The sequence below is a fragment of the Oryx dammah genome, unplaced genomic scaffold, assembly GCF_014754425.2.
Source record: "Oryx dammah isolate SB20612 unplaced genomic scaffold, SCBI_Odam_1.1 HiC_scaffold_21, whole genome shotgun sequence".
Taxonomy (NCBI): domain Eukaryota; kingdom Metazoa; phylum Chordata; class Mammalia; order Artiodactyla; family Bovidae; genus Oryx; species Oryx dammah.
Genome location: NW_024070205.1, coordinates 9,225,608 through 9,248,618, shown reverse-complemented (window position 1 = coordinate 9,248,618; position 23,011 = coordinate 9,225,608). Strand labels below are relative to the sequence as shown.

Here is a 23,011-nt window from a genome sequence, read left to right as displayed (position 1 = left end):
GCCGCCGCGTCCATGACCGCGACCCCCCGGCCGAGGACAGCCGCCGCCGCCGCCGCCGCGCCCCGGGCCGCCCACCCCCGGCCCCGCCGGTCCCCGCGCTCTACCGCCCGCCGCCCGCGCCCGCCGAGGTGAGCTCGGCGCGCGGCCCGACCCCGCCGGCCCCGACCCCTCCCACACCTCGGACCCGCGGCCGCTCCGGCCGCCGCCTGACTGAAGCGCCGCGGTCGCCTCTTCGCCGCTCCTTTCATCACCCCGGCTCCCCTGCGCTCCGGCCGCGGACGGGGCTCGTCATCCCCGGCTCTGCGCCTCCTGCCGCCGCCGCCGCTCCCCTCCCCCTACTCGCGTTCTTCCTCCTTTTCGCCTTATTATCGCCCACTTTCTTCCTCTCACCCGCTCACGCTTTTGCCCGCTTTTCTGGTCCCCCTCCTTTCCCCCACCCTCCTCCACACACCTAAGGGAAAAGGAACGCCAGCCCCGATTTGCCGCAAATGAACCATTTTAGCGTAACTTTTTTTTTTTTTTTGCTAATGCGAGAGACCGTTATAAAGGATGAATCGGTGCAGAAGGGTGGTGGTGAGGGTCCCGGTCTGGATCGAGAGGTGCCCGCTCCAGTCTTCTCTTCACCCCTGTCAGTTAGGGAGCTGCCGAAGGCGTGTGAGACAGGTCGCTGGGGGTGGTTCTTCCTCAAAGTCCAACCGAAGACTGCAGTGAGACGCGGTTGCGGGCCGGCCGCTGAGGAGTTGGTGGGAATACTGTTATCATTTGCTAAATATATTATGACATAGCCGGTGCCTCCGTGAAAGCTCCCTTGACCTTGTGGGGCTCCTCCTCCGCTGGCTGTCCGTCCCCCTCTGGAATTTCCCGGACGGATGGCTGAGGTACTACAGCGGGGGAGAAAAGCCTAGATCCTCGATTTTTCTTTTCTTTTCTCTTTTTCGTTGGTTTTTGTGCTGGAGGTGATTTCTCTATTAGTGACTGTCTAAATGTGTTCACTCCGTTTTCCTTTTTAAATGGATTTTCTTTTCACCTCAGCAAGACAGGACAGACTTCGATGTGAGAATGGCTGTCACTCTGGAAGAAGCTCCGTGGCTGGGCTGGATCTTGGTGAAAGCCCTGGTGAGGTTTGCCTTCATGGTCGCCAACAACCTGGTTGCGATTCCATCCTACCTCTGCTATATAATCGCGCTTCTGCCCCTTCGACTGCTGGACAGCAAGCGGTACTGGTACCTTGAAGGAATGATGTACAAATGGCTTTTAGGAATGGTGGCTTCTTGGGGATGGTATGCTGGATATACAGGTAAGAGCATGAACAGTTTTTTAAATGCATGTTTAAAAGTGTGTAATGTTTGCCTTAAATCAGGAGCCATGTTTTTTTAAAAAAATGCGTATTACACTTCAAGTGGAAGATGCTTTGACTATTGTAAACACAGAGACCAATTCTATTGAGGTTTTTTTTTTTTTTTTAAGAATCCTAATTTAGAAAGGATGATATTTTCAGAAGTATAATTTCATAGTTATATATTGATAAATGCCTTAACTAATGGCTTTTAATGATTGATATGTACTAAAACCCATCAGTATAAGCCGTCCTAGAGGAGTAAGAGTGAGTTTTATAGGACTTCAGGGGTTATAAAATGAAAAGGTAAGATGTTTAGCTCATAATCATTGGGCATTAAGGAAAAGTACTGAGCCCTATTTGTGCTAAGATAGTTTAATAAAAGTTTTTTCATTTAATGGTGTATTATACTTGTGTTCACATTTGAAGCCAAGCAAAGGGTGGCTTTTTTCTGTTATGTATGTTTCCTTTGTTTACTAGAATCTATATCTTATCTGATAATTTTATATTAGAATATTAAATGTAAGAAATTAAGTTTTATCCCTGTTAAGCTAATATATCTTCAGAGTGTCTTTTAATAGATTTTTAATTTCTGCAAGCGTAATACTATTCTAAAGTGAATTTTAAAGAACTGAATGAGAAGCAGTGTTTATTTTCTGCTTATAAGCCTTACAGGCTTTGAGAACTTGTGCCCTGGTTGTGAAAATTATGTACTAGTATATTTATTTGACAAAGCATTCAGGTTTCTGGCCCTTGTCTTGGACATTGAGGCTTTATCATAGAATTTTATAACCGATAGGCTCCTTAGAGATAGTGCCACAGACGCTGCGGTCAGTGGAGTCTGTAGCTCATATCTTGGAAGAGTGAGCAGGGTACTTTTAGGGTTGAACAGCACCGCAGATCCCCACTTAAAATTTTCTGTCTCCCTCTTTCCTGCCCAGGCAACATCCGCAGATTTTATGTACACACACAAGGGCACTGCCAGCACACAGCTTTTATGGAGCTAGGTTAGAGTGCTCTTAGTTGCCCCAGATGAAGCCTTTTCTCCTTCTGGCAATGCCATTTATTATTCTACAAGACCCGAACCCCCAGGGATAGTATATGCATTGCTTCTTTGTTATGTATCTTGTTGAGATTCCAGTGGTCTTTAGATATGGTAGGTGAACTTCTAGTCCTCTTTAGGGGGACCTGGTGGTAGCAGCAGTAGCAGGAGAGAAAAGAAAACAAAGTAAAAATGAAGTTTTTGTCTATGGTGCTGAATTTTTACCTGTGCTGCACTGCTGTCATAGAATCGCTTTGCTCTGTAGAGTCTGAGCTTCCCCCAATATGCTAGGCGGTACTAGTGGTTTGTTCTTTGCACAATATACTTAAGTTTGCTTGTTTTAAATGAGCTCATAGTATTTCTAGATATAAGTTCTAGAAGTTCATTCTACTGAAAAATAATGAAACTACTGAAACATTTGTGCCTGTGTGTGTGTTTGTGGAATATTTGTGTGTAAGTGTTAGCATGATGAGAAGCTGGAAAAAAATAACTTGGCATTGACCTTGAGATTGTAAGTTCAGTGGTGCTGACTGAAGTTAAAGTTAATTATGCTATGGCTACAGCAAGGCTGCAATATAATTTTTAAGCATATTTTCTTGGAATGTTTCTTCCTTACTGCCTATAAAACCACGCAGTTTCTTTGGCCACCTGCTTGGAAGGTGGTCTTGGCATGCTCTGCATATTTTAGTCTCTCTGAAGCATCTGTTCTCCTTCAAGGTACTGCTTTTTGACCATTTGATTGGTTTGTCTCATTTAAATATAGAATATCTTGGTATGTGCATTTTAAATAGTCTTCCTATAGGTAGACTACTTCTCAAGGGTCTGGTCATAACAGAACACAGACAAGGTCAAACAAATGTAGGAATGACTTTTGTTTAAAGCCACAACTGGGTCTAAAGAAGCAAACATAAGCAGGGGTTGATGAGCAGATATACACACAAGGGGGTTGTGTTGGGCTTTGTTTGGATTATATGTTTCATTTCTTACCTTTATATCAAGGAGAGGGTGGGCCTGAGTTTTTTTTTTCACCTTCCCCTTTCCCTGTTTTTAAGTTTCACACATGGAAAATTGAGCATTGCCAAAGCAATGCTGCTCAGGGTATCTAGTATGTTTATGTTTTAGAATAAAAATTGCCAGACTTTGTTGAAAAACCACTTCTAAGGAAACCTTAAATGTTAATTAGCTAACTGTTAACTAGGAAACTGAAAATTGAATATTGGTATAGAATATCAAATTTTCAAGTTGTGACATTCAGTCTAAGGTAAGTAAATTATTCAGCTTTGCTGCGGAAGACTTATGTTGATTATATAATCTACGCTGCCCCATATAGTAGCTGCCAGCCATATTTGACTATTTAAATTAATTGAAATAAATTTAAAACTCAGTTTCTCATTCACACCAACCACATTCCAAGTGCTCAGTACTAGGTGTCTAGTGGCTACTGTAGTAGACAGTAGAGATAACAGAACTTTCCATCATCACAGGAAGTTCTATTGAATAGAGCTGATAAACAGTAGGTGTGACTTTTTCCTATTTCTTAGAAAAAGTGCATTTTATCTTTATAAAAGAATTTTTTCTCAACATAATTCTAAACATTTCTTTTGGGGAAGACAGGAAGATTTATTAGTTTTATGACATTGTCCTTTAATTTGAGGCAAATATCACACAAAAAATGAGTCCTTTAAACTCAAACACACTTCTTGGATAGAGAGTGGTGAGACTAGTTAAGTCTAAGAACTTAACTAGATGTTCTTGTACTTGATTTGTGTTCTCAGACCTGGAGTGCTATCTGTGGACCCAGAAGAGGGAAAAGGATTTTCTGGTCTCTCTGCCCATTTCTGATTTTACATTTTCTGTCCAGGGGGACACATTTCTTGAAAGAACTCTAGGGACGCTGGGATTTCTTCATCTCTAGTTCGATACTAGGTAGTGATGGTTGTTGTGACCACATTTCTTTCAGTGGCAAGTGCTTGGCAAGTGCCAAGCCTCTCATGTTGAGGGAAAGTTGTGTACTGCCTTGGTCTCTTATTTCAAGAGCAAACTAAAAGACCTACGCCTTAATGATTCACATCTACCTGCTTTATTCAGAGCCAGGATAAATCAGCATACTCCTTCGTCTTCAGTTTAGGTGAAGATTGGCAAATCTCAATGAGATATTTCTTTGAAATAATATGTTTATTTAAAATAGATTATTATGATTTTCATTCACTTCTTTTAATAAATACATTGTTCCCCATCCAAACACATCTAATTAAAGCCTCTTACACAAAATCCTTTAAAAATATTCACTGCAAGTAGAAGCTCCAAAATTGCTTATGCAGGATGAGGGGAGTCTTTTGGGCCACAGTCTGGCTGGAAGAGAGAGAGGTGCCAGGGGACTTAGCACCAAGCTATCTTTGCTTCGCAATCCTCGTTTCCCTTGGATCGGGAATTTACTTGGATGGCTGATGGGGATTAGGTTTAGCTTCCTCCCACTCCCCAGGGGACAGCTGTCATGGCTCCATGTTAGTCTTTGGGGGTGCTATTTGATTATTTGATAGTGTTTTATATTTTTTTTCCTGGGATATTCATTGTGTGAGGAAAATTAATTATTAGGAATTTTGTCTGCCTGACATTTAAGAGTTTTAATCTAGCATAGTATTTTTCCACTTTTGAGCCATAAACCTATTTAATGTGTCAGGACGAACATTAAAAAAAAAAAAGTGAAATAGAAAAGATCAGAAGTGTATGTATTTGTACTGGGTGGGTGGTTGTTAGTCTCTCAGTCATGTCTGACTCTTTGTAACCCCATGGATTGTAGCCCGCCAGGCTCCTCTATCCATGGGATTCTCCACTCAAGAATACTAGAGTGGGTCGCAGTGCTACAGATTTCTTTTTTTTTTTTTTTTTTTGCTGTGAGCCCTGTTAGCATTTGAAAGACATTCTTCTGGTGGAGAGAGAACTGAAATTTAGAATTTTGGGAGTCAGCTGTCTTGGTCTAGCTTTAACTTTAACATCTCTACCTACTAGTTAGTAGGAGGGGGAGCCTTACCTGCTCTGTGCCCGGTGACTGTGAGCTCCCTATAGACAGAGATGTAGTGTTCTTTATACTCCTAGAACCCAGTTCATTGCCTGATGCTTACAGGGTGCTCTATAAGTGTTCTAAGTTCTTGTTGTTGTTTTTTTTCCCAATGAATCCCTTCTTTCATTCTTAGTCCCAGCTGACCTTCCATTCCTCCCCAACCCCCACCCTTGGAAGCGTGGCATCTTAATCACTGGACCGCCAGGGAAGTCTACTGCCTACCTTCCTAATTTTGATGTCAGAACTTTCAGGAAGGTAGGCATCTAAGGCAGCTCAGTCTGTTATCAAGATCATTGCAATCCACAGAATATGAACCCTGAACTGGATCATACTTTTTCATACACATGCACACACATACACACACCGACTACAATACCACATTCGTTAATTTAACACACCTTAATTGAGCTGCTAGTTTGTTTGGGAACAGGTGCATAAGACATGACTTTAAGTCGTTCGCAGCAGCTTTGGTTGGAAAGACAGTGCCACTAACAATGAACACATCCTGGTATAAGGCTTAATGGAGATGTACCATGGGATGAAAGAGGAAGGGCTGCTGATCTTGCCTCGGAGGTAGGTGGTAGCCGAGAGGAAATAGGGAATTTAGGATAGGAGCAACTTTACATTCTTTTTTTTTTCATAGGGAAATACTTGTCTGTGGGGCTAATTCTATCATCAGTAATTACATAGATTTAAAAGATATGAATAATGCATCAGTTTGAAATTTGCATCTCTATGATGATAATATTAGCTAACATTTATTGCAATGTAAGCCAAGCAGTGTTTGATGAGTTTCAGTCATTTGATGCTCACAGCAGTCTTATCAAGTTGGTACTGTTATTATCCTCTCCTTTTGTTATTGATGTTGAAATTGAAACACAGAGATTTCACAGTTACTTCCTCTTATGCATTAACTGAGTTGATAACTGCCACAAGTGTATTTTTGTATTTATAGAACCATTATTGACTTTTATATTTTTAGAATATTTAAAAATTTTTTTACTTCCCGTACTTTTGTTTCTGAGGCCTGAAATCTCTTTCTGAAACTACAGATTTTTAACTCCTGATAACAATCTCATGGCTGTGGATTTCTGCAAGAGGTTAAAAAAATTGTTGCTTCAACAGAATTATTTTTAATAAATAAATTGCATAAAATCCCACTTCCTTAAGATTCAGAAAACAACCGAAATTTTAGTTTTTGAGTGCTTGACAGTAGATTGTCATCGGGATGAGGAGGTATTGCAATGATGTTAGATTAACAGCTGATCTTGATGTAAATATAGGTGAGGAGTGCTCAGTTAAAGTATTTTGATTTTTATGTGGAAAAATTTTTATATACCATTAACTCAGCAATTTGATACCTAGTCTTACTTCAAAGATTGTATATTTGTATATAATTGAATAATTATTATATAGTTTTAAGACATATATATGGCATATTTAATCATGTACACATACCCTATACATACATTGTTACAGAAGCACACGAAACATTATTTGCAGTTCTTGTAAAAGATAAGACCTCAGATTCTGGAATCAAAAAGAGCTGGAATCAAAATATTCCTACTTTCTTTTTGTTTACATTTGCCTTGTATATCTTTGCCCATCCTTTTGTTTTCTAACCATTTAAATTACTTTGATTTACATGTGTCTTTCAATCAGCATGAAGATAGGTTTTGTTCTATGAGTCAATTTGAAAATCTCTTTCAATATGAGTTGAATCCATTTACATTTATTGATATGTCAGACTTTTTTTCTGGGGTCTGTCATTGTATTTTATATTTTCTGTTGTAAAATATATAAATGTTAAGTCTTTCACTGTGTAGTCTTCCCTTGCTTTCTTGTTCTTTTGTTATTTAGGAAGGTTTGTGTTTTTGTCTTATTAGTTGCTTTATATGATATTTTTATATTACAGTTCACAGTAACTGTTAGTTTTTTTCTATGAAAAAAGGTAAAAGTCTTTTAAAATATTCTCTTCTCTCTTCCCCTTTCTCTTCTCTATTACCCAATTTACATTTGCACTATGCATGCTTTTACTTCTGCTAGTTGATTTGTAAGCTTTAAAGCTCTCTGTTGACTCCCAGCTGTTACATCAAGATAATAAGTTAGCTTATTATACCTCCTGCTCACTTTCTCCCGTCACCTAATTTTTTAATTTGAATTTATACATTATTATAGACTATAATGTTTGTGTTCTATCACCTTTATCTTTTCTTCTTTTAGTCTTAATTTTTCAGTTAAATATGTGTAATGCTCACCCAGACACTTTTGCAGAAGTTTTTCCTAGTTGGTTAAAGTTTGTCATCTGGTAGTTTCTCAGTAACAAGTCATGAAAACAAAAGGGAATATTATTCTAAAAACATTTTCAGAACTTCTTTTTGTTGCTTTACACTTATAATAAAGTCCTTGGCTCACTCTTTATTTCTTTGAGCATCTTACAGGTTTGTTCAATGTCTTCTGGCATTAAACGTTGCTGTGTAGATGTGTGAAGCCAACTTGAATTTTTTTCCCATTGTTAATGATTTGATCTTTTTGCCTGTTGGCCCACTGAATTCTGCCTCTAATATTTAGTAATTTTACTAGGATATGCTGGTGTAGGATACGTTGGCACATGTGTGCTTTTTTAATATGTAGACTCATCCATTTTTATATCAGGAAAGTTTTCTTTAATTACATCTTTAAATGTTTGTTTTGATTATTTTTGTTTTTGTTCTTGGTGACCCTAATTATATGTCTGTTGGATCTCCCTTTTTATATCTTTTCTGTTTATTATTTTGCTCTAATCCTTTTAAATGCTTTTGCATTCATTTCTATCTTTAATGTCTCTTACTGTGTCTTCTGCAGTCCCTTTTCTGTGTTCTTTCAGTTTCTTCACGTCTGTGATGCTTTTGTTTATTCTTCTGCTTCTTCCTTGAGTTCTGCTAGTTCATGCTTCTTTTGTTCCTGTTGTCTAGTCACTTCTTCCTTGAGTTCTTATTATTTTTATGCTTTGTGATCTTCTTCATATTGGAGTGACTTCGTTGATTAATTTCTTAATTTCGTGCAAGAGTATGTAGTTACAGTTTTTATTTTCTCCATTGTAATGTTTTTTTCTAGCAGTATTCTTGTTATGCTGCTCATTTCTACTGTTTTTCTTACAGTATCTCTAAGTCATTGCTGTGCCAGTTTCCCTTTGGTTTCCTGTGATTTAGTGAATTGGATTTTCCCTATTCAGTTATTTGTAGGAGGTATGGGTGGAACCAAAGTAGATTTCAGACGCAGTTTTTTTGTTTTTTTTTTTTTAAACCTATGAAGCCTGATTGTGTTCTCTGTGGTGCCACAAATCCTCTGTCTCTCCAAACCAGACTAAGTCCAGGAGGCTTTTTGCCTCCGCAGCACGACAGCGTAAATCCCTCTTCTTAAGGATATGCATTTTCACGTTGCTTTCTGAGAACTGCCATTTTGGAGCCCTCTTCATCACATGCCACACATTCTGTCTGTCTCTGCTCTCCACTTCCACTATAGATTCTGTCTTATGTCAGCTTGGTTTGATCTCAGCCAGATCTCATGTATTGTGGAATTTTTATATTTTTGTTTTTTTCCTATACTTCCAGGAAAAGAGTTTTGTGAGGTTTTTTTTTTTCTCTTTCTCCGTGTTGCTATGTATATTTTCTGGGAAGATTCACACCTATAACTCTACAGTGTTCATGACAACGTAAGATTTTTATTCAGCTATGTAATTATACTGCAGGCAACTCTATGTCCGTTTAAATGTACTACTAGTTGATTATTATAAAGTGGAGACTAGTTTTGCTACATATTTAAGTTCTTTCTGTCCAAAAGTAAGACATAGCCTCCCTATTTTTTTTCCCCTCCCAAATTGTTTTGGATTTTGGTTCTCAAACTGTTTTGTTTCTTGAAATACTTATCACTGGAGTATATAGAAGATAAATACTCTGTTTCCACTTGAAAGAAAATGTCACTAAAATGAATACAAGAAGTAACTTATCTTTGATACTTTAGTAAGGAATATGAATGAAATGTAACATTAATACTATACTCTAGGATCTGGTCTATTGACCACTTTGAAAACTTTAAAGGTGACTAGTGCTACCAAACTTTGATAAACATATTTATAGTATATTATAATATTAAATATATTAAGTATATATTATATATTAGTTATATAAAAAGTATATTATCTGTATTAAATAGGTATATTTATAGTTTGAAAATGTTAGTCACTCAGTCATGTCCGACTCTTTGCAACCCCATGGATTGTAGCCCGTCAAGCTCTCCAGCGCATGTATGGATGTGAGAGTTGGACTGTGAAGAAAGCTGAATGCCAAAGAATTGATGCTTTTGAACTGTGGTGTTGGAGAAGACTCTTGAGAGTCCCTTGGACTGCAAGGAGATCCAACCAGTCCATCCTAAAGGAGATCAGTCCTGGGTGTTCACTGGAAGGACTGATGCTGAAGCTGAAACTCCAGTACTTTGGCCACCTCATGTGAAGAGTTGACTCATTGGAAAAGACCCCGATGCTGGGAGGGAGGGATTGGGGGCAGGAAGAGAAGGGGACAACAGAGGATGAGATGGCTGGATAGCATCACCAACTTGATGGACATGAATTTGGGTAAACTCTGGGAGTTGGTGATGGACAGGGAGGCCTGGCATGCTGCAATTCATGAGGTCGCAAGGAGTTAGACACTACTGAGCTACTGAACTGAACTGAATTGAAGGTCTTCTGTCCATGGAATTCTCCGGGCAGGAATACTGGAGTGGGTAGCCATTCCCTTATCCAGGGGATCTTCCCAACCCAGGGATCAAACCCAGGTCTCCTGCATTGCAGGCAGATTTTTTAACAATCTGAACCCAGGGAAGCCCATATTTATAGTTTATCTGTTATACACTAGTTTCAAGAGTTTCTTTTTGGAGTTTGCAAACTAGTGGCCATATTCAGCAGCCAGTGGGACTTTATTTGATCTTTGCAGTTTTTCAATTTTTTAAATTAGTTGGCAACATTTCAAAATTAGGGGTTTTTCCCAAAACATGAAAGATGAAACCAAAGTTTCCAGCTCTTGAGAAATGAGAAATGTGACTCTGTTGGGGCCTCACGTCTGGCAGCAGCTTGCTGGAGTTGAGTGATGGCTGTCTCCTTAGATGGTCCTGTGCTTTCCTGTTTACCCAAGACCCCACCTCTTCCCTGTCCTCCTCTGGAGCTGCTTTGCTCACTTACAGTACTGCCTGGACCCCAGAGGCTTAAATGATATTCATTTAAAAATATTCAAGCAACAATTACTAGTCTATTTCTGCTGGGAATGTGATAGTTTTGCACTTATGGCCTTTAACAATGCCTGTATCCTAATGAGTTGTACCATTAAAACTGAGAGTTGGTTAGTGACCTCAGGCTCCGATTTCATGCAGCAGAGGCATGTGATGAAAACTGCAAAATGAAGTGCCATTAGTAAGAGCTGTGGCCACAGGTGTTTCACGTTTCATGTGCTGTATTACTCGTCTAAGGAAACGTTTCCCGTTACTGGTGCATTCAGTAATTGGTAGAATGTCTCATTTCTTTTGAATATAGTCATGGAAAACCTAGATGATTAAAAATTGGTAATTTCTTTTTGCTTTTCATATTTGAATATGACAAACAGCAAGTCTAGTTGATTTGTTTCTTCAAATTGTAGTGTAGATAATTTTAAAATAGTGTCATAAAAAGCATGCATAAATTTTAGTTATAAGATTATACTTTTTCTTAAGTTTGGTAGATCTGATCAAGTTTTGCTACTGACACCCCTTCCCCCCAATTTTTTATTACTCATTAAGCTTTAAGAAAGCGTTATGAATCAAGTCTATAAACATGTTTTACATATGCTATTAGGAATATGCATTGTTTGACACTTTTAAGGGATAAAACATCTGTAAATTTAAAGACATCAGGATGTTTCTGAATCATTAAAAGACTAAACTATGATCAATATAGCTTTTGTTGTTGTTGTTCAGTCACTATATGATAAGAATATATATGTGTATATAAATATATAAAAACTGAGACAGAACTCACATACCATAAATTTTGCTTTATTTGAATGTACAATTCAATGAGTTTTACTAAAGTCGCAAGATTGTACAGCCATGAGCACTGACTGATCCTAAGACCTGTCATCATCCCTAAAAGAAGCCCCAGACTGTTTAGTCCTCACTCTCCATTTCCTCCTCCCTTCAGGTCCCGGCAGCCACTAATCTCTATTCTGTCTGTATGGATTTGCCTATTCTGGACTTTCATACAAATGGAATTGTACAGTATGTACCCTATGTGTCTGACTTCTTTCACATAGCATAGTGTTTTCTAGGTTCATCCATATTATAATGTGTTAGGAATTTATTCCTTTGTATGTCTGAATAATACTCCATTGTGCAGACAGATCACATTTCATTTGTATATTCATCAGTTGATGAACATTTGGGTTGTTTCCACATGTTGGCTACTGTAAATAATGCTTCCAGAAACATCCATGTATGAGTTTTGGGGTAAATATGTGTTTTCAGTTCTCTTGGACCTAGGAGTCCAATTGCTGAGTCATGTGATAATTCTGTGTTTCACTTTTTGAGGAGCTGCCAAACTATTTTCCATAGCAGTTGTCATGTTGTGCATTCTTACCAGCAGGGTAGAAGAGTTCCAGTTTCTCCATATCCTCACTAGTACTTTTTATTATCTGGGTTTTTGTTTTTGTTGTTTTAGTTTGGCCATCCTAATGGATGTGAAGTAATAGCTCACATTGTGGTTTAGATTTGCATGTTCCTAATGACTAATGGCCCCCATTTTCGAATTGAATTATTTGTCTTATTAGTATTGAGTTATAAGGTTTTTCTGTGTTTTATATACTATACTATGTTTTTTCATTGGTTACTTGTGTTTTTGGTGCTAAGGAACCAGTGCCTAATCCAAGGTCATGAAGGTTTACACCTATGGTTGTTTTTTTTCCCCCCACTTCGGTTTTTTTTTTTTTTTTTTTTTTGGTCCCTCTGTGTGGCATGCAGGATCTTAGTTCCCTAACCAGGGATCAAACCCGTGTCCTCTTCATTGGAAGCATAGAGTCTTAACCTCTGGACTGCCAGGGAAGTCCTATGTTTTAAGAGTTTAGATTTTATACTTAAGTTTTTGATCCATTTTGAGTTAATTTTTCTAGGTAGTGTAAGGTAGGGGTTCATACTTCATTCTTTTGCACATGGAGGATATCTAGTTGTTCTAGCATTATTTGTTGGAAAGACTGTTCTTTCCATATTGAATGATCTTGGCACCATTGTTGAGTATCCAGTTGGCCATATGGGTTTATTTCTGAGCTCTCAGTTCTGTCCTTGTGCCAGTACCACACTTTTCTTTATTACTGTAGTTTTGTACTAAGTTTTACATTTTAAGTATATTTTGCTGTATTTCAATACTTTAAAAATTCATGATCTATTTTGTTACATATAATGACTTCAATAATCATGCTAGTTCACTAATCAGAAATCCTAAAGTTGTTTTGGATTTAAAAGTGTTTACTGAATACTGTGTTTTTCAAGAATTAATATTTATAATTGGGTTAAATTAACCATTTTTAGCTCTGTGTTGAGGAAACACTTATGAGCTACATATTTCACTAGGAGTTGTCTTAGAAATAATGTGATTAGAATTAGCAATATTTCTTTCCTGTTTGCTCTGTCAAGAAAGTAGAGCCTTCATTGTAGAAATATCTTGTGTAATTGATCAATCAAATGCTTATTGTCTACTGCCAGTTAGCTAAGTTATTGATTTATATAACACTGTGCTGAAAAGTATGATTTAGATTAATTTCTACCCAAAGGATTTTTGGCATAGTTTCTAGTTTGATGGATGGTTTTGAGTTTGCTATGAACTATGGGTCCAAAATGCTTTTGCAAAAAATTTTCTGAAAAACAGTGTTCAGTATGAACATTTTCCCCAATGTGATGGTTCTACTTTTTAAAGTTAATTAAAGTCATTGCAGAGAAGAAAATTAACTAGAAGCTAAATTGATGTTAAAAATGGATGTATAAAATGGATTATATGGATCAGGAGAAAGGGTGTCATTTGGAATGAGTTGTAGGCTGTTTTTTTATGGGTGGGATTGTTATTGTTGTTCAGTCACTAGTCATGTCTGACTCTTTGTGACCCCATGGACTGCAGCACACCAGGCTTCCCTGTCCTTCACTGTCTCCCGGAGTTTTTTTCCAACTCATGTCCGTTGAGAAAGTGATGTCACCCAGCCATCTGTCACCTCCTTCTCCCTGCCCTCAATGTTGCCCAGCATCAGGGTCTTTTCCAGTGAGTGGGCTCTTCACAGCAGGTGGCCAGAGTATTAACACTTCAGCCTAAGCATCAGCCCTTCCAATGAATATTCAGGGTTGAACTCCTTTAGGATTGACTGGTTTGATCTCCTTGCTGGCCAAGGGACACTCGAGAGTCTTCTCCAACACCACCCTTCAAAAGCATCAATTCTTTGACACTCAGCCTTCTTTATGGTCCGTCTCGGACATCCATACATCACAACTGGAAAAACCATAGCTTTGTCTATACAGACCTTTGTGGGCAAAATAATATCTCTGCTTTTTAATACACTGTCTAGATTTGTCATAACTTTCCTTTCAAGGAGCAAGCATCTTTTAATTTCACAGCTGCAGTCACCATCCACAGTGATTTTGGAATTCAGAGGAATAAAATCTGTCACTGCTTCCACTTTTTCCCCTTCTATTTGCCATGAAGTGATGGGACCAGATGCCATGATCTTAGTTTTCTGGATGTTAAGTTTTAAGCCAGTTTTTCACTCTCCTCTTTTCACCCTCATGAAGAGTTTCTTTAGTTCCTCTTCACTTTCTGCCATTAGTGTGGTGTCATCTGTATTTCTGAGGTTATTCATATTTCTCCCACCAATCTTGATTCCACCTTGTGATTCATCCAGCTTGGCATTTTGCATGAGGTACTCTGCGTATAAGTTAAATAAGCAGGGTGAAAACATATAGCCTTGATGTACTCCTTTCCCGATTTTGAACCAGTCCATTGTTCCATGTTTGGTTTTAACTGTTGCTTCTTAACCTGCCTACAGATTTCTTGGGAGACAAGTAAGGCAGTCGGGTATTCTTGTCTCTTTCATAATTTTCCATAGTTTGTTGTGATCCACACAGTCAAAGGCGTTAGTGTAGTCAATGAAACAGAAGTAGATGTTTTTCTGGAATTCTCTTGCTTTCTCTGTGATCCAGTGGATGTTGGCAATTTGATGTCTGGTTCTTCTGCCTTTTTGAAACACAGCTCATACATCCAGAAGTTCTCAGTTCATGTACTGCTGAAGTCTAGTTTGTAGGATTTTGAGCTTTTCCTTGCTAGCACGTGAAATGAGTGCGTTTGTACAGTAATTTGAACATTCTTTGGCTTTGGCTTTCTTTGGGATCTTCCCTCATAGCTCAGTTGATAAAGAATCCACCTGCAATGCAGGAGACCCTGGTTTGATTCCTGGGTTGGGAAGATCCACTGGAGAAGGGAAAGGCTACCTACTCCACTATTCTTGGGCTTCCCTTGTGGCTCAGCTGGTAAAGAGTCCACCTGCAATGCAGGAGACCTGGGTTTGATCCCTGGGTTGGGAAGATCCCCTGGAAAAGGGAAAAGCTACTCCAGTATTCTGGCCTGGAGAATTCCATGGACTGTAGTCCATGGGGTTGCAAAGAGTTGGACATGACTGAGCGACTTTCACTTCACTTCACTTCTTTGGGATCGAAGTGAAAACTGACCTTTTACAGTCCTGTGGCCACTGCTGAGTTTTCCAAATTTGCTGGCATATTGAGTGCAGGACAGCATCATCTTTTAGAACTTGAAATAGCTCAGCTGGAATTGCATCACCCCCACTAGCTTTGTTCATATTAATGCTCCTAAGGCCCACTTGACTTCATACTCCAGGATGTTTAGCTCTAGGTAAGTGACCACACCATCCTGGTTATCCAGGACATTAAGACCTTTTTTTGTATAGTTCTCCTGTGTATTCTTGCCACCTCTTTTTAATCTCTTCTGCTTCTGTTGGGTCCTTACTGTTTCTGTCATTTATTGTGCCCCATCCTTGCATGAAATGCTCCCATACTCCCTTGATAGCTCTAATTTTCTTGAAGAGATCTCTAGTCTTTCCCATTCTGTTGTTTTCCTCTGTTTCTTTGCACTGTTCACCGAAGAAGGCCTTCTTGTCTCTCCTTGCTATTCTCTGGAATTCTACATTCAGTTAGGTATATCTTTCCCTTTCTCCTTTGCCTTTTGCATCTCTTCTTTCCTCAGCTATTTGTAAGGCCTCCTCAGACAACCACTTTGCCTTCTTGCATTTTTATTTGCATTTTGGAATGGTTTTGATCACTGTCTCCTATACAATGTTACAGACCTCTGTCCATAGCTCTTCAGGTATTCTGTCTACAAGATCTCAACCCTTGAATCTACTTATCACCTCCACTGTATAATCATAAAGGATTTGATTTAGGTCATACTTAAATGGATTTGTGGTTTTTCTCTACGTTCATCAATTTAAGCCTGAATTTTGCAATAAGAAGCTGATGATCTGAGTTTTTGTGAATGAGAGGCTGAGTTAGGCAATCATTTTAAAGCTGAAATAAACTTTTAAAGCTGTTTTAAAACTCAGATCCTTGTATACAGTTGTAGTATTCTATTACAGTTAATAATGATTTCTAAATATGTATGTTATTGGAGATACCATGAGATATTAGGGAAAAACATTGACTTTTGAGTTAGTATGAGTTTGAGTTCTGCCACGACTCATTACTAGCTGTATAACCTTGAACTTAACTTCTCTGAGCTTCATTTTCACCATCTTTATTAATGGAGGTTGTATTGATAATATTTATCTCTTGTGAAGTTTAAATGTAAAGTGAATAGCTTGACATTTGGTACTCTATAAATAATAATATCATTATCATTCTTATTATTATTACATTAATGCCTAGGAAAAAAATTATGTTTACCTTTGGGGGAAAGGTGTGAATAAATCAATAAAAGCTAACTTATGGAATAATTTTAGAAACACATTTGAGGATACTCAGACTTGGCTCAATATAGTTCTTATGCTTTCAGTTCAGTTCAGTTCAGTTCAGTTGCTCAGCTGTGTCCAACTCTTTGTGATCCCATGAATCGCAGCACACCAGGCCTCCCTGTCAACTCTCGGAGTTTACCCAAACTTAGGTCCATTGAGTTGGTGATGCCATCCAGCCATCTCATCCTCTGTCATCCCCTTCTCCTCCTGCCCCCAATCCCTCCCAGCATCAGAGTCTTTTCCAATGAGTCAACTCTCGCATGAGGTGGCCAAAGTATTGGAGTTTCAGCTTCAGCATCAGTCCTTCCAGTGAACACCCAGGACTGATCTCCTTTAGGATGGACTGGTTGGATCTCCTTGCAGTCCAAGGGACTCTCAAGAGTCTTCTCCAACACCACAGTTCAAAAGCATCAGTTCTTTGGCACTCAGCTTTCTTCACAGTCCAACTCTCACATCCAGACATGACCACTGGAAAAACCATAACCTTGACTAGACAGACCTTTGTTGGCAAAGTAATGTCTCTGCTTTTTAATATGCAATCCAGGTTGGTCATAACTTTTCTTCCAAGGAGTAAGCATCTTTTAAATTCATGGCTGCAATCACTATCTGCAGGGATTTTGGAGCCCCCCAAAATAAAGTCTGACACTGTTTCCACTGTTTCCCCATCTATTTCCCATGAAGTGATGGGACCAGATGCCATGATCTTCATTTTCTGAATGTTGAGCTTTAAGCCAACTTTTTCACTCTCCTCTTTCACTTTCATCAAGAGGCTTTTTAGTTCCTCTTCACTTTCTACCATAAGGGTGGTGTCTTCTGCATATCTGAGGTTATTGATATTTCTTCCGGCAATCTTGATTCCAGCTTGTGCTTCTTCCAGTCCAGCATTTCTCATGATGTACTCTGGATAGGAGTTAAATAAGCAGGGTGACAATATACAGCCTTGACATACTCCTTTTCTTATTTGGAACCAGTCTGTTGTTCCATGTCCAGTTCTAACTGTTGCTTCCTGACCTGCATACAGGTTTCTCAAGAGGCAGGTCAGGTGGTCTGGTATTCCCATCTCTTTCAGAATTTTCCAGTTTACTGTGATCCACTTATGCTTTAAGCAATAAATAAAAATACTTTATTGTTAGTAGTTTAAGCAATAGTCTAGCTAAAATATTAACTGAATTTCACATTTGTAAATTATGAAATGCTTCAAAGCAATTTATGTTTAACTTTTCTGATTCATTCCCTCACCTGTTCTAATGCCAAATATTTGAGTGTCTTTTCTGTCAGACATTGTGCTGCTGGTGGAAATAAAACAGTGACAAAGCAGAACAGCTCCTGTTCTTCTCCAGTTGGCTTTTTCACATGGGAGACAGAAGGAGGTTCATGATAACCATGAAACCCCAAGTGTGAAAAGGGCTGCAGAGAACAAGTATAGGGGCTGTGAGAGTAGGTAATAGAGGGCTTGTTCTGGAGATGATGGTGTCAGGGAGAAATGGCCTCCTTGAGAAAGTGACATTGAGACTGAGACTTCAAGTGTGAGTGGACCAGGTGGTGCTGGGGGAGGGCTGCATATACAGAGGACTCAGAGTTTGTTGTGTTTGAGGAATGAAGGGAAGAGCAGGTGGGAAGCAGCAGGGAGTGAATGAGGAGGGGAGCAGCGGTGGTGAGGGTGAGGATGAGGCCAAGTCCACTGAGGCCTTGTGGTACTTACTGAGAATTTTGAAATTTATCATGAGGAAGTAATGCAAGGATTTTAAGCAAGGGAATGATGGAAGTCAGACTCTCTAATCCATTTCCACAAAACTCTGCCTGTTTTGTGAAAATGGATTAGAGAGAGGTGAGAGTACACAGGTAGTACCCTCTGGAAGATTCTCAGCTTCCCCAGTTGAGGTGATAGTTGGTTGGTCCAGGGGTGATGGTATTGAAGATGGAAAGAAGTGAACTAATTTGGGGATTTTATAGGAGGAAATAATCGAGACTTCCTGAGAGCTTGGACATAGAGGATGGAATTCATGGACAGGTGATGGGGTTGACTATGAGGTTTCTGGTGTGAGATGCTGGGTTCATAGGGAAGCCCAGCGAAGGAGCAGTGTTGAGAAGAAAGAGGAAAAATTGAGCACAGGCTGAGTGAGAAGCATCTAAGAAAAGCTCTGAAGTAGATATATGGGTGTGCAGTTTAGAACTCAGTAGAGAAAGATGAACTAGAAAGATCAATTGGGAAATTAACAATGGTACTTAAAGCCATGGAGATGAATGGGTTCACCTAGGGAGATTGTAAGTACTGAGTAATGGGAGACCAGGGCCGGACTCTGAGGAACGCTGACACTTGGAGGCTGGGGAGAGGAGGGTAGTAGAGCCTGTGAAGGAGCAGCGAGAGCAGAAGAAGGCATGTCGGGGCTCTGAGTGCGAGTCAGAGTCGGCAGTGTTCCAGGGCAGGGGTTCTCCAGGAGAGCTGCTGAGAGTGTCTGTTTTGTAAGGTAAGAGCTGATTCATCCTTTCAGTAATTCGGCAAGAGCACCTTCATCGAGGTAGGAGTGGACCTAGCTTGGAGTGAGTTGGAGACAAGTGGTGAATGGAGGAAATAAAATGGAAACATGTATGTATGATTTTCCAGAAATGTGGCTCTGAAGGAATAGAGGAAGATAGTTGCAGGAGAGAAATTGGGTCAAGGGAAGGCTTTTATTTATTTATTTATTTTAAGATTTAAAACTCTAGCTTTTGATCCACTTAGAGTTGTACCTGATGAAACCAGAGTCATTTACTTACACCACTGCTCAAGTACTTAGGAAACTATTCTAAGATTGAATGAGACAAGGCTTATCAGAGCTCTGGGATACAATAAAATGTGGAAAGCATTTTAAATGCTGCCTCTGGTGACAGAGGCAGGTAAGCAAGGCAGAGTTGTCATGGTTTGATCCTGTTCCAAGCTCTTATTCAGTAAGGCTTCTCTCCTTTGGCCCCTCTGCATTTTCTCATTGATGTTTTTCCTGTCCCTGAGATCTGTTCTTCAGTTTCTTTGAAAGTGTATCTCCTTATCTAAGCCCCATGACATCCTTTCCTACTGCTCTAGTTTCTGCTGTTTCCTTCTTTCTGAACCTCTTTGACATCTACTCTGCAACTGTGGTTACAAACTTTTGGACTGAGAGTTCCTGCAGTGCCTCAGAGTTCTCTCAGGGGTTTGAGAATCCCAAAATATATTAAATGCCATCTATGGTTGAATAAATAATGGGTCTTATAAGTACATGTTAATATTTTTCAAATATATGTAGCTGCTGGTTTGTTTTTTTTTTAATAAGAAATCCCTTAAAAGCATTATAGAGTTTACAGTTGCTTTTTGTTACCAATCTTTTCATTCAGTGCTAGGAGAACTACTAGCATAGATGTCTGCCACATTTTTTTCACTTAATTTTAGAGTGCTATACCACTCACTTTGAGAAACAATCTATTAATGTCAGGGGGTAAATATTATAAGATATAAAGTCAAAAATTTTATTAGGTTACTAAAGTAGGGCAGTAATACAGGTGTTGGCAAAATGCTCAGATTTCCTTGGTCACGCACTGCACACTGAGCAGCATGTTGGGTCTTAAAAGTTCCCTGACCAGGGGTCGAACCCACGCCTCCAGCACTGGAAGCACTGAGTTGTACCCACTGGACCACCGGGGAAGTCCTACACAGATTTCATGTCTTATTTCTCTGCGCTCAGAGGGTCTACATTGCCAGGCCCAGGTCTTGTCATGTTTTGTGATGTTAAAATAGACCTTTCACACTTGAAACAGTTAAGACTCACTGCTCCACAACCAGAATTCTGGTTCATATTTTTTCACTGTTGTTTTTACCTTTGCTGAACCACGCAGGGACTGTGGTTCTCTCTTCTTCCTTATACCTTTCTACAGAGATTGGCAAGCCCCCGCCTTGAAGCCAGATCCAGCTGTTTCTTTTGTAAGTCCTCTCTAGCTCAAGAGGTTTTTTACAGATGACGGTTTGCAGTTGATCTGATGATAGGAAACTGTTAACTCTGAACCCCAGTTCACTGAAATCTTACCCCTCACAAGAAAGAATTTTGTTCTTCTCTTTAGTAGACCAAAAATCACAAAAAGTTGTATTCTATTATTTTTACATTTTCAATTTTGTTGTAAAACAAATTTGTTACATAAATGCCTACATAATTTACTCAATTCTGACTCTTGGCCCGCATAGCCTAATAGTTTTACTATCTGACCTTTTAGAGAAAAAGTTTATTGATCCCTGCTTTATAGTGATAATTCCCAAATTAGTCTGCACATCTGTATTATCAGAGAAGCTTTGTATGTATATGAATTTCTCTACCTTGGAGAGTCTGATCAACATATTAAGATGGAGCCTGAGAGCCTACATTTTTAACAGGCTGTTAACCTCTGGGATCTGATGCCTGATGATGTGAGGTGGAGCTGATGTAATAATTATAGAAATAAAGTATACAACAAAAATAATGCATTTGAATCATCCCCAAACCATACCACCCCTCCTCTCTCTTTGTGGTGAAATTGTCTTTCATGAAACCAGTCCCTGGTGCTAAGAATGTTGGGGACTGCTGTATTGCATTCATAGGGTTGAACCCCAAGAGATAGTGAAATGAATATTGGATTAGATATCATAGGACAGCTTGTTATTTTCTTACCTCAATATTTACTAACTATGCTGGATGGCATCACGGACTCGGTGGACATGACTCTGAGTGAGCTTCGGGAGATGGTGATGGACAGGGAGGCCTGGCGTGCTGCAATTTATGGGGTCGCAAAGAGTCGGACACAACTGAGCGACTGAACTGAACTGAATGGGACCCTATCTAAGTAACTACTTGTTCTGCAGGTTTTAAAAAAATTTCTAGTTCCTTTGTTTATAGAGAATTTTGCTTAATCCCCTAAAATAGTAGTTCTTTTACCTTGTAGGGTTCATAAGAACCTCTTTTAGAGTCTGATGAAAGCTCTGGGCTCTCCTCTCAGAAAACTGTACCTGTATTAATTTCATGTGGTTGCATAACAAATGAGCACAGAAGCGTTTAAAACAACAGAAATGAATTCTTGTCACATTTCTGGAGGCCCTGAAGTTCAGCTCCCCACAGAGGCTCTAGGGGCAGATTGTCTGCCTCCTCTGGTAGCTGTCAGCATTCCTGGGCTTTTGGCTGCATCCCTTCAAGCTCCGCCTCCAGGGTCATGTGGCTACCCCCTCTTCTCTGTGTCTCTTGTAAGGATGTTTATCATTGGCTGAGGGCCTATCTGGGTAATCCAGAATTAGCTCCTCTCCTCAAGAGCCTTAACTGAATCACATCTTTTACCATATAAGATAACATTCACAGGTTCCAGAAACTTGACATGGTTATCTTGCAGAGTGGGTGTAGGGGAACATTTTTTGGCTTACCACAGCACCTTTGCACATACTCACAGTTTTACAGACAGTTTCAAGGGGTTCACAACTCTTTTAAGTCCATTTATTGACCCACAGACTCCAGGTTTGAACTCCATGCTCAGTGAGAAGTTCTAGTCTATTTACTCTCTCCTCTATGTCAAGTTACATTCATCTCATGTTAATATGAATCTCGAAATGATGATGTTTTCTTCTTGTGACTTAATTTCTTCAATTTATAGTAAGCTTTGAGTTAGTTTCTCTGATTCCTTTAGAAACTATTTATCCTCTAGTAAGATTTATTGTTAAAATACAAACCTTTCACAATCCTTTTTACTTAATTCTGTCAGTAATGCTTCCAGTGAGGAGACAAACTTACCTTAGCTGAGTACCTGATGTTCCAGGCTATTTACCAAATGCTTACATGTGACTTTTTATTAAATACTGAAAACAGTCCTGAGAGGGAAGTAGTATCAACTCCATTACATAAATGAGAAAAGGAAGTAACTTGCTTGACGTGGGTGATAGAGCTAGCAAGGGAGAGAGCTGGTCTTTGAATGAAAGTCTACTTTAAAGTCCATTCTATTTTCATTATACGTTGAAAACAGCATACTTCCCTTTTAGTTGAATGGTTAATAATTTAGGGGCTATCTATGCTGTGGTTTTAGGGACAGAGAGACAGATTTCAGTCAGATTTATAGTGCTTACTTATAGTATTACCTTTTACAATGTCTTCTCTGAGTCTTAGCTTTAAGTAAGACTGATACACGGCTTGTATGTGTTTAGTGCTGCTGTGGCAATTGAGAGAATAGGAATGAAAGCCCTTTAAAATGGGAAATTTTTACTAATGTGTAGTTTCTCATTTAAATATAGTCTTAGTACTTTCTTATTTTAGTATCCTGGATTTCAACACTTAGGAATATGGTCAAACCTCAAACCAGGGGCTATATTAATAGCTCCAACTATGAACTTTGCTTCAGGCCTCTTGGGCAGTTAGCTGGTGTGAATGCTTGTATTTGCTTTCTGCTCCTCTCTTTTGAGGGGCACCCCCAATTTTGTCTAGTTCAGTTCCACTTAGAATGTCTACGTTGATGATGCTTTTGTCAGCAATTCTCTTTCCCAAGTCAGTTTTGAATTCCAC

At 39.2% G+C, this 23,011-nt stretch overlaps 1 protein-coding gene across 4 annotated transcripts in view; it reads left to right on the top strand.

Annotated features, from left to right (window-relative positions):
* LPGAT1 (lysophosphatidylglycerol acyltransferase 1) overlaps nt 1-23,011 on the top strand; it is a 159,146-nt gene that overhangs the window by 74,124 nt on the left and 62,011 nt on the right. For 2 of the 4 annotated variants that reach the window (XM_040263111.1, XM_040263113.1), the window contains exon 2: nt 1,033-1,297. In XM_040263111.1, coding sequence (XP_040119045.1) covers nt 1,060-1,297 — 238 coding nt within the window. In that variant the 5' untranslated portion in view covers nt 1,033-1,059. Of the gene's footprint in view, nt 1-83; nt 129-314; nt 1,298-23,011 lie in introns of those variants that run through there. The other 2 variants (XM_040263114.1, XM_040263112.1) reach the window with 2 other exon arrangements.